This window comes from Lutra lutra, chromosome 5 (assembly GCF_902655055.1).
Source record: "Lutra lutra chromosome 5, mLutLut1.2, whole genome shotgun sequence".
Classification (NCBI taxonomy): Eukaryota; Metazoa; Chordata; class Mammalia; order Carnivora; family Mustelidae; genus Lutra; species Lutra lutra.
In genome coordinates this window covers 148,111,119-148,123,553 of record NC_062282.1, presented here as the reverse complement: position 1 = coordinate 148,123,553, position 12,435 = coordinate 148,111,119, and the positions used below count along the sequence as shown (strand labels likewise).

At 45.3% G+C, this 12,435-nt stretch overlaps 1 protein-coding gene across 2 annotated transcripts in view; it reads right to left on the bottom strand.

Annotated features, from left to right (window-relative positions):
- CCDC112 (coiled-coil domain containing 112) overlaps positions 1-5,054 on the bottom strand; it is a 29,896-nt gene extending 24,842 nt beyond the window's left edge. For both annotated transcript variants that reach the window (XM_047730971.1, XM_047730972.1), the window contains exon 1: positions 4,717-5,054. In XM_047730971.1, coding sequence (XP_047586927.1) covers positions 4,717-4,833 — 117 coding nt within the window. In that variant the 5' untranslated portion in view covers positions 4,834-5,054. The remainder of the gene's footprint in view (positions 1-4,716) is intronic.
- Between the last annotated feature and the right edge of the window lie 7,381 nt (positions 5,055-12,435).

Genomic DNA, 12,435 nt, shown 5'->3' with positions numbered 1-12,435 from the left:
TTGATAGAGAGAGATCACAAGTAGGCAGAGAGGGAAGCAGGGTGGGGGAGCAAGCTCCCTGCTGAGCAGAGAGCCCAATGCAGGCCTCAACCCCAGGACCCTGAGATCACGACCTGAGCTGAAGGCAGAGGCTTAACCCACTGAGCCAACCAGGTGACCCTCTATTTGATTTTTTAAAAACAATTTTAATCTCCTTATAGGTATTTTTAATTTGGTGAGAAATCATCTTCATGCTTTCTTTTAGTTCTGTAGCCATGGTTTCCTTTAGTTTTTTGAATGAATTTAAAACAGCTTATTTAAAGAATTTGTCTATTATTTCCAACATCTAGTCTTCCTCTGAGATAGCTTCTTTTTACTGCTTACGAAAAAAATTATCTTGTGTGTGAATCATATGTCCTTGGTTTTTTTGCATGTCTCAGTTTTTTGTTAAAAGCTATAATTTGGTTAATATAGTTGAATATCATATCAATATACAATTATTATTATATTACAAACATAACAATTTTATTAAGAAAAAATAATTTAACTCTGAAAGTGAGATTCTCTTCCAACCGCAAGCTTTGTTGTCGTTGCCATCTGTTTAGTCAACTTCCTGAACTAATGCTGCGAAGTCTATATTCTTTGTTTGTATGGCATTGCTTGGTTAGCTCAGTTATCACCTAAAGGTTGACTGGTCAGAAGTTTTCCTAGATGCCGTAACCAGTACATATCCCAGCCCTTGCTGAAGGGGTCTGTGTGCATACCAGGACACAGCCTCAACACGTAGGCGAGCAGTTTACACATTAACCTTAGCCCTTGTTGTCTCTTGCACAGAGCTTCAAGGCCAGACAAAGATGAAGGCTCAGCGCTTTCTCAGGTCTTCTCTGGTGTACTGGTTTCCTACTGCAACTGCAACAACTTACTACAAATTAGTTTAACACAACGTTTTTGGCTTAAACCACACAAATTTATTCTCTTACAGTTCTGGGGACCCAGTTATAATTACGGTGTTGACACGTTCGTGTTCCTTCTGGAGACTTCAGAGGAGAATCTAGTTCCGTGCTTTTTTTTTTTTCAGCCCTTAGAAGCCCCCTTCATCCTTGCCTCATGCCCCTTCCTCACATCACTGCATCCTCTTGCTTCCATCGTCACATCTCCTATGACTGGCTCTGATCCTTCTGCCTTCCTCTGATAAGGACCTTTGTGAATATACTAGGTCACACAGATACACCAGGATAATTTCCATTTTAAGATCCCTAATTCAATCATATCTGCAAAGTCCCTTTGACCATGTCATAGGGTCACAGGTAGTGGGGATTAGAATGTGAATATGCTTGGGGGGCCCTTATTCAGCCTACCACAACTGAACATGGGCATAGCCCTACGCATGTGTGCGATCTTCTAGAAGAAATCCCTTGTGAGGAACCATGTCAAGTTAGAGAAGAAATGTAGTTATTTCTGAAGGACTACTCCAAGCAGCCAAGGGCTATAACATTTAGGCCATCAGAGGGAAGTTCACTTAACGAACAAAAAAAACCCAGAAGACCCAGCCCTATCCTGGTTTAAAGCAGGGCCATGCACTAGTGTGATACTGTTAGAGATACCTTTAAAAACTCACAATTCAACTATTAAAATGATGAAGAGGGAAACGGCATTGGAGAGGAAGGTAGAGAGATTTGTAGTCTCCAGTCCTGAAAGGCACTGGTGAGGGGGATTATCAACAAATAATACACAAATATTATAAAGGACAGACAAGGCACGTTATTACTTTTCTTTATGGGTAAGAACTTTATAGGGTTCCACACCCTAAGGAGGTTGGAGAATAAAATAAAATATACAATGTTTCTAAAACTTCAAAGACAGTTTCTCCAAAATAATTTAAAGGAGCTGTTCTAGACTGATTTATGTCCACCTCTATTCATATATTGAGGCCTTACCCCCCGCTTTGTGACTATATTTGGACATAGGGCCTTTAAGGAGATAATTAAAGTTAAATGAGGTCATAAGGGTGAGGTCCTATTCCAATAGGACTACTGCTTCCTTATAAGAAAAGGAAGGGACAACGGTGATCTCTCTCTCTTTCTCTGTGTGTGCACAGACAAAAGGCCATGTGAGGACACCTGAGAAGGCAGCTATCTACCTGACAAGAAGAGACCTCATACCACAGAACAATCCTGGTGGGCACCTTGATCTTGGATGTCTAGCCTCCAGAACTGTGCAAAAATTAACTTCTATTGTGTAAGCCACCCAGTCTGTGGTATTTTGTTATGGATGCCTTAACAGACTAATACAGGGCTTTTAGATATTTTGGGGAACACCTCTTACATTATGAGGTTGTCATCAGGAAAATCTCTCCTCAAGAAAACATTAATTGGTTTCACTATTAGAGTCAGTGGGAATACTCATTCACTTAATAATACGACAAATATTCAAGTTCAGCGGTAGGCTGAGGATTTGAGTGTGTAGGTGTGTTTGTTGTATACTGAGGGAAGTCCAAAGATGGATAACACCTAGTTAAAATCCTCAAAAACCTCACAATATGGCACAGCTGTGATTCTAATTTCTTTTTTAAAGTCCAAACACCCTCGAGAGAGTCTACTCTGTTATTGCCGTCATCATCAACTACGAGGCTCTGCTTTCCCTAAAATGATGAAACACAGAAAGGAGGGTGTTTCAAGCTCAACACTCCCAACATTTTGGACTGGATAATCTTTGTTGTTGTTGTTGGGGGGCTGTCCTTCAGCTTCTACCCACTAGATGCTAGTAGCATCCGCAACCCATCCCCACCCCAGTCCTGACAACCAAAAACATCTCCAGACATTGCTAAATGTTGGGAACAGATAAAACATTTGAAACAGCTCCACAGGTGATTTTGGTCCAAGCCCTGGAAAGGTAAACCTCTGAGGATCACCCAAAGGGAGTGATAAAAAAGGTTCCTTAATAACAATATTATGCAACCTGTGAGAAATGCAAACCAGGAGGCAAAACATGGTTATAAGAATTTAGAGAACAAGTCGATTTGAACTAGAGTAAGCCAGAAAGGTTTCAGGAGAAAGCCAGAAAGATGGCTAAACCACTAGGATCATACATTAAACAAAATGTTAAAAATTATTTTTAAAATATTTTATGCATTATCTATTTTTATATATTTTACTTTCTTTTTTCTCCCCCTGAGACATTTGGGCCAGAGTTAGAATAATAAAGAGAATTACAGAGGATGTGTGAAAACGTTTGCCTGAGATGGAATTTCCTGAGCTCATATAAGTAAAGACAGAAAATTGCTATATTCCTTTAGAGGAAGAAAAAGATGGAGCCTATCCTCAGCTCCCAATGGCCTTCCTTCAGGTTTGGATTGATGCTTAAATATTTAGTGAGTGCCTACTATGTTCCAGGACTAAACTCAAAAGTGGAACTGGGAACACAATAGTGAATAAGACTTCCAAAGTTTCTGCCTTCATACAACTTACGTTCCCATGAGGGGGGTGGAGGTGCAGGGAAAAATGAAAATATGTAATACAGCATACAGTAGTAAGTGCTATGGAGCAAAATAAAACCAGAAAAGGAGATACGGTGTGCTGAGTAAGGGGATTCAGTTTAGGGAGGTCATGAAAAGAATCACTGAGCTGATGGCATTGGAACAAAGATAAATGAAAGAAATGGAGTAAGCCGTAGAACCAAGAGTGAAGAGCATTTCAAGCAGAGGGAACAGCAATTACAAAGCTTATAAGATAGGAGAGAACCAGGCATGTCTGAGGGTCAACCAGGAGGGGTGTATAACTGCAGCAGACTCAGAGCCACGGACTGGAGAAGAGCCAACAGGGAGATGGTGGGGGTAGCTCACAGGCCCTGCAGACCATGGTAAGGACACTGGCTTTGACTATGAGGGTTATGAGCAGAAAGAGTGTCATTGCTGGACTGAATCTCCCTGGCTGTTGGGAATCCTTTAGGAAGGCAAGAGTGTTGGAACAGAAACCAACTAGGAAAGTATTTCAGGCAGGAAGGTATGATGATGTGGACAAAACAGGGGCACTGGGGGTGTTAAAGAGTGGGATTCCCGGCTTATTCTGGGTTCTACACAGAACACGGAGGAATTTCCCATGCTTTGGGTGTGGGCTGTGAGACAATGAGAACAGGGAAGGTCTTAGGCTTAAACAACTGGATCCAGCCATTCCTGAGGATCCTGTGGTCCACGCCGCCAGAGAAAGGGGTCGAGGCAGATCTTTGGAAACACATCTGCCTCGGACCACCCCGTATTTATTCCTCCTTGTGTTCCCCAGCGCAGGGGCAATAACAAAGCAGCCACCCATTGCTGGGCACGAAAGTCTCTCCAAACACGCTCTGTGCCAGGGCCTTCCCAGACGTGAGGACCAGAGCTCGGTAAGGTGCCGTTACCAGACCCAGTTTTTGGAGAAGGCACTGAGTCGCGGAGAGGGTATGCTCGCATCGCGAGGCTAGGAAGCGGCAGAGCCAGGGCTTCCACCCAGATCTTCCCTCGATTCCCAAACCACATGGAGGTGGCTCTGCAAAGGCAGCGGAAAGCACAAGCCAACAAAGCGCAGCGCCCGGCGTGGGCCAGGCCGCGAGCAAAGGGAGGCTAATGCCGCGCCTCCCGCCTCCGGAACCGCGCTGCAGAGGACACCTGTTCGGCGAGGGCCGGGACCCGGTCCTGCACCCGGCACCCACCTCTCCCTCAGGCCCCCGCCCGCCGCCAGCGGCTTCTGGCCCTCCCGGATTTACCTGTTGCGGCACCTGCGCTGCTCCCACTCCGCTCCCGGTGGCCGCGCCCGCCCCCGCCACAGCCCCGGCTACCGCGGTGGCCGCCGCCGCCACCACGACCGTCGTCAGGGCGGCCATCTTTCCTCGCCCAGCCGCTCGGGCCGCAGCGGCCACCCGGGGCCAGAGGGTTCCGGCCGCGGGAGCTCCTGGTCCTGCAGACCGTTCCAGGCACGGTGGGTCTCCGCGGGACGCAGAGCACAGCGGAGCCAAAGCGCAGGGCGGGGCCGGGGCGCGGGGCGGGGCCGGGGCGCGGGGCGGGGCTCTGACAGGTTGCCGGGCGCAGCCGAGCCGGAGTTCAGGGCGGGCAGGGCGGGGCTCTGCCGGAATACAGGGCGGGGCTCTGCTGGGATGCAGGGCGGGGTCGGAATGCTGGGCGGGGCAGGAGCGGGGGCGGGGCCGGGGCTCAGGGCGGAGCGGGAGCGCCGGCGGGGTAGAGATGTGGAGCAGGGTCTGTGCGCAGGGTGGGTCAGAGAGGGGCGGGGCCAAGCTGTGGGGCGGGGCCGGGGCGGAGTATGGGGCGGGGTCGGGCGGCAAGGCGGGGCTCAGCGGGGATGCTAGGCGGGGCCAGGATGCCGGGCGGGGCTGGAGCAGAGCGGGGCGGGGGCGCAGGCGGGGTCCAGACGTGTAGCAGGGCCTGAGAGCAGGGTGGGTCGAGGGGCGGGGCCAAGAGGTGGGGCGGGGCCGGAGCGCCTGCCAGAGCCACACCTGGGAGCAGTGTGGGACGGGGTCAAGGCGGGATGCGGGGCGGGGCGGGGCCGGACTGAACCCCGAGCCTGCCAGAGCGGGGGCGGGGCGGGGCGGAGTAGAGTCTAGGAGTGGACCGCATGCAGGGGGTCTGAGATCCGCCGAGCCTCCCTGCGCTGCGGCAGGTTTGTGTAAACTTTTCCCGTGCACTTGTCTACTCTTATTCAGCAAAATCTTTCTAAACCGCTCATTGAGCTCCGGTCCCCCACCCACCTCTTACTGTCAAACTTCCTTGTCTCATATATGCATACAGCTCTATCTATAGATACCTAAAGATACTTTACGTAACAGAACTTCTTTCTAGGTTTCTACTAAGCGCTGGCGAAACTGGGTGTAAATGAAAAAAGGATTTATTTATAGGCTTGAACGATTAACTATTAACTAATACTTTCAAAGAAGCGGAAGAGGGCATACCCTATACTGCAGATACCAGGGGCAGAAATACCACACTTGAGCATAAGAAGAGCGATGTCAAAGATACTGTGTCGGGGGGGCGGGGGTGGTTGGAAAAAAGTCATAGATGACCCCCACAATTAAAGCACAGGCAACCAGCGGCAATTCGCCTGGTTCCCGGACGCACCGCCTTTTCCTCCCGTATAAAGATTCATTCATCCCTTCACTCATTCAATCAATATGCAGCTCCTACTAGATACCAGGCACTGTTCTAGGTCTTTAGAATTCACTGTAGAGTTAGACACGAGTGCGCACGCGCGGAAACACACACACACACACACACACACACACACACACACGAAGTTCCTTCTAACGTTTAGGGAATTTAAACAAGTAAACACACGGGGTATTTACTGAGCACTTCCTTTGTGCTCTCACTGTTCTAAGGAACCCAGTGAAGTAGGTCCTGCTATTATCTCTTTTCACAGAGAAGGATACAAACCTAGGCGTCTGACTGCAGAGACCCATCTGGGTAGAGACGTTGAACAGGCCGCTGGATACATGCTTCTGGAGCTCAGAGAGAGAGACTGGAGATAAAGATGTGATTCTGGTCTTCATCTGCTTGTAGAAAATATTTTATGTGCAAGTGCAGGGAGGGGCAGAGGGTGAAGCAGACTCCCCACCCTACCTGGGGCTCCATCTCATAAGCCAAGATCATGACCCCAGCCCAAATCGAGTCGGATGCTTTACCAACTGAATCACACAGGTGCCCTGCATGTAGAAAATATTTTACGTAACTCTGAATGAGCTCACACTGGTGGGGGATAAACTGAAGTCTAAGAACAGGAGGAGAAGGAGGGAAACTCAGAAGGAGGGATCCCAGAGAAGGGAGGAAAACCAGAGAAGTCCATGGGAAAGTGTTTCCATTTTCAAAAAGTATTTTGAGGAGAGAATGATCACAGACCCAGTGGGGTTTGCCATCGGGAGGCTCAGTCAGGTGAAAACAGAAATGCTGCTTGGGTTTGGTAACAGGGAAGCGGCGGCCAACCCAGCAGGAGCACTCCGGTGGGATGGTGAGGAGGACCAAAGCCTCAGGAGAGAGCTGAGGAAGGAGATACTGAAGGTGAAGAACAGAAATGACAGGGATTTCCATGATTTTGCGATACAGGTGATCAGACAAAGGAGGTGGTCGCTAGAAGATGTGAGATATTTGCTGGGTTGTGTTCTAAGGTGAGGAACAGTGGAGGGCGTTTGTGCCCTGGGGTCCGGGACACAAGGGAAAAGGTCAGTCTTTGACAGGAGCGTGGGATCTTCCTGACTGGAGAGTTGCAGCGAAAGGTCATTTGGTAGATATGGAGAGAGGAGAAGGCTTGCTCTCCTCTCCCTGTTAAGTAGGAGGAAGTAGGCAGCTTGGGTGTATTGCGAAGGTAAAACCTTTCTAATTTATATACGCACATTTTGTCCAAAATGAGGTCTGTTGCTATAGCACCGCCTGAGCTCCTGTAACTGTGATTCTAGAAAAATCTGGCAGCCTCAGGGGAAATCAGTCAATCAACAACTTCAGTTCCGTGGTCTCTGCATGGGTCAAAACCAGAATGGATACTCTCAGGGAAGGCAGGCACGAGTGAGATGCCTGCTGTTTAAGGCTTTCAATGCTTTATTACGGTGGAAAATTCCAAAAAGTGATTAAGAACCTCACAAACAGAAAACCAGAGCAGACCTCTGCAATGAGATCAGGCAGCTGCCTGGATCCTCACGTCCATACCCCTTTCAGAGATCAGAGCTACAAAATATGGTTTCCTTTCTTACATTTTGTATCAACTCTAGTTTAACATCAGAGGTTTGTCTTTCCTTAACCTCTTTTGTATTTACATTTCTTCTCTCTTGCACTGAAAATCTTGGCTCCTTACACTACCAACACAGTACTTCTTTGCGTTTTCTTGCAAGAATTGGGTACTTCCAAATTGCTTCCTAATATGTCCACTAACAGTAAATCTACTGAGTGAAGTTTTAAAGCCATTTGGCGTTCTTTTTGCCCTTAGACTACATCCTGCACTAGACAGCCCATCAGAGAATTTACTGTATTTGAGAGTTTTGTGAAATCTGTGTTTTCTCTCTGTGGTTATAGAATCAGTTTGTATACAGTTGGGTTCTTCGATTGTATTTGCGTTCCATTTCAGGGCTTCCTCTTTTTTATTTTCTCTCTGGTTTACTGTTTTTTTTTTTTTTTAAGATGCAAAATTTTGTGTACCATATGTAAGGTCAAAACAATACAACCAGGTCTATTTAAAGAAGTCTTGCTTGCTAACACATTTTCTCCATGCCATTTCAAATGATCCTCTATGCGTAACCATTTTTATTAATATCTGGCTCATCTTATAGGTTTCTTTTTGTAAAAATGAGTTTATACATAGATATATATACACTCATATATATATATATAAGATAAATGTAAGTATATGTATAATCTATGTATTCTTTTAAAAAATTATTTGAAAGAGAGAGAGAGTGGGGAGGGACAGAGGGAGAGAATCTTTAAGCAGACTCCCTGCTGAGCATGGAGCCCAACCTGGGGCTCAAGCCTACGACCCATGAGATCACGACATGAGCCAAAATCAAGAGTCGGGTGCCCAACTGAGTGAGCCAACCAGGTGCCCCTATAGGTATTCTTATTTTCCTTCTTTCTTCACAAAAATATGTAGCATATTTTATCAGCATCTTAGGGCTGCCATGACAAAGTATTACAAACTGGGTGGTTTCTAACTATAGCAATTTATTTCCTCACCGTTCAGGAGGCTAGAAGTACTTTCTTGGGGCTTGGAGGGTGGGTCAGTCCCATGGCTCGCTCCTAGCAGCAACCTGCAGTGTTCCTTGGCTTGTGGAAGCACGACTTCTGTCTCTTGTCTCTATCTCTGCATGGACTTCTCCCACTAGCCCCCAACCCCTGTGTGATGTCTCTCTGTATCCAAATTGTCCTCTTCTTCTTTTTTTTTTTTTAAGATTTTATTTATTTATTTGACAGACAGAGATCACAAGTACGCAGAGAGGCAGGCAGAGAGAGAGGAAGGGAAGCAGGCTCCCCGCTGAGCAGAGAGCCCGAATCAGGGCTTGATCCCAGGACCCTGAGACCATGACCTGAGCCGAAGGCAGAGGCTTAACCGACTGAGCCACCCAGGCGCCCCCCAAATTGCCCGCTTCTTGTAAGCAGCCCTTGGATTAGGGTTCATCCTAATCCAGTAGTAGGACTTTACCTCGACTACAACTGCAAAGATCTTATTTCTGAAGAAGTTCACATTCACAGGTACTCGGCATTAGGACCTCAGCATCTCTTTGGAAGATGCAATTCAACTCATAACACATATTACATATATAATCCTTTACAACTTACATTTTTCACCTAATGACATCTCCTGGTACTCACTTGGTATCAGTTCACAGAAATCTTGCCCATTTTTTTTTTTTAATGGAGGTGTCATACTCCATTGTTTCATTCAACCAGCCATCTACTGATAGATGGATGGGTTATTTTGAATCTTTTGCTACTAAAAGTAATAATTCATTAGTATTTCATATTAGGGAAGGGTTTCTTTGAATGTAAACACAGGACAGGTATTGATAAATTCCTTTCCATAGGAGTTGTATTATTTTGCACTCCCACTAGCGAAGCCTAAGGATGCCCATTTCTTTATCACTTGCTATCACTGTGTTTCTTCAACTTTTTGGATTTTTGACTATCTGAATAGGCAGAAAATGATATCTCTCCGTAATTTTAATATGCCTTTCTCTGAAGAGTGAAGGTCAGCCTTTTTTACAAATGGAAGGACATCGACTTTCCTTTTCTTTGAATTCTCTATTCACATTCTTCCCCATCGGTACTTGGGCTTTTCTTTCCATTTTTTAAAAGAGCTCTTTATCAATTAGGTGATTCTGATATAATTTTGTGATATAAATTGCAAAGATTTCCTTCTAGGTTTTTAATTTGTTTTGTGACTTTTTTTTTTTGCCTCGATAAAGTTCTTTTTATCTTTATGTAGTCAAATTTGTCAACATTTTAAATTGTCTTTGATGTTTCTGGATTTATAATCATAGTTGGAAAGACTTTCCTCACTCCAAGTTTGTAAAATGATTTCTTGGTTTCTTGTGTGGTTTCACTTTTTACATGTAGATATCTGGGTTACTTGAACTTTATTTCGATATCCCTTATGAGATATGGATCCAATTTTGCCTTTTCCCAAATGGCTCTCTAGTTATGCCAACAACATTTATTAAAAACAGTATATTTTCACCATTGATTTTAGGTGTCACCTAACTTTGCACACATAATTGTCTGATTCTGAATTTTCTTTTTTTTTTTAAGATTTATTTATTTATTTATTTGAGAGAGAGAGAGAGAGCACAAGTGGAGAGAGGGGCAGAAGGAGAGGGAGAGAATCTCAAGCAGACTCTCCTCCCCCAAACCCCACCTCCTGAGTGCAGTGCCTGATGCAGGGCCCAGCTCACAACCCGAGGATCAGTATCTGAGCCCAAATCAAAGAGCTGGTCCTTTAACTGACTCAGCTGCCCAGGCAATCCTACACTGAATTTTCTATTCTATCATTCTGTGTCTATTTATGTACCGATGAATATACACTTTAAAAATTGTAGCATCGGGGCACCTGGGTGGCTCAGTGGGTTAAGCCTCTTTCTTCAGCTCAGGTCATGATCCCAGAGTCCTGGGATCGAGCCCCATATTGGGATCTCTGTTCAGCAGGGAGCCTGCTTCCCCCTCGCTCTCTCTGTGTGCTGCTCTGCCTACTTGTGATCCCTCTCTCTGTGTCAAATAAATAAATAACATATTTTTTTAAAAAATTGTAGCGTCTTTATAAAATGTTTTGGTATCTTATAGGTCTAGTTTCTCTCATTTAGAATTAATAGTCTACTTTGGGGGAAAAAATAAGTCCTGGTATTTGTTGCAATTACATTAAATTTATTTATTAACTTGGGAAGAATTAACATATATATGATATAAAGTTATCCTATCCATGAACAAAGTATGCCTCTACATTTGTTCATGTGTACTTTCATGACTTTGAAGAGTAAATATTTTTCTTCAAGTTTATTCCTAAGTTTTCTATTGCAACTATGAGTGTGAGTCCCCTCCCTTCATATCATCTCACTAGTTATTCCTTGAATCTAGGAAGATAATAGATTTTCGTTAGTTTCTTATATTAAGACTTTAATCAATTCTCTGAATTTTGCTACTATTTTTAGAGTGATTCTCTTAGAGTTTCCACTTATGCTATTATATAACCTGCAAATAGAGATCATGGTGTATCTTCCCTTGTAATTCTCATGCCTATATTCCAACTAGGAAGAAAGAAGAAGACTGCAGGTTTAGGTTTCCCTGAAATCAGATCATGAGTCAAAGACTTGGGTAGCAGAAGGAGCTTATCTGGGAGGTGGTCCTAAGAAGCCAACTGAGGGAGTAGAGACAGTGAGGGGAGGAAGAAAAACCTACAAAGAGGTTTTGGTGGTTATTGGTGTGGACACATGGACTCATTCTACCTTGAGACCTCCTAAGGAAGCTCACAGAAGATTTCTCACAATTGCTCCACCAAGGGATGGGGAAGCTGAGATATTTATCTAACAAATCCTCAGATTCCCTGGTTGAAGACTTCTTTGGGGGCGCTAAACTCCGGCGTACACAGGCTGCCACACACAAGGACTAAATAAGCTCCCAGAGAGAGCCATTAAGCCAAGAAGCAGAGAGGCGTGGGCAGAAGTGGGAAGCTGTCAGTGTAGATGGGTTAACTTGGAGGTACACCTACAAGATCTGCTACAGAGGCAAAGAGCAAAAGGAGCATGACAGTGAATCGTTCCCCTTTATTTTTTTTTAAGTCTTTCTTAAGAAAAAAGATTTTATTTATTTATTTGGGAGAGAGTGGGTCCATGCCCGAGCGGGGGTGGGGGTGGGACAGAGGGAGAAGTAGGCCCCCTGCTGAGCAGAGAGCCCGATGTGGGACCCAATCCCAGGACCCTGGAATCATGACCTGAGCTGAAAGCAGACATTTAACCTACTGAGTCACCCAGGGGCCCAATCCGTTCCTCTTTAAGAAGCTCTCCTAAGAGCCCTACAGAGTGCCTTCCATTTATGTATCATTAACTATAACTGAGTCACATAGAGCCATCCCTACCTGCAGAACATTCTGAAAAACTATTTATCTGGGTTGTTATAAGCTGGAAGTTGCTAGCACTGCCTGTCCCACCAGCTTGACAGGCTTTTTAAAAGATTTTATTTATTTATTATTTGACAGGCAGAAATCACAAGTAGGCAGAGAGGCAGGCAGAGAGAGAGGGAAGCAGGCTCCCCGCTGAGCAGAGAGCCTGATGTGGGGCTCGATTCCAGGACCTTGAGATCAAGACCTGAGCCAAAGGCAGAGGCTCAACCCACTGAGCCACCCTGGTGCCCCTGCAAATAAATTTAAAAATCCAGATGAAATGAAAACTTTTTCTAAGCAAATACAATCTGCTAAAATTGGTAAGAGAAACGTCTAAACAGTATGA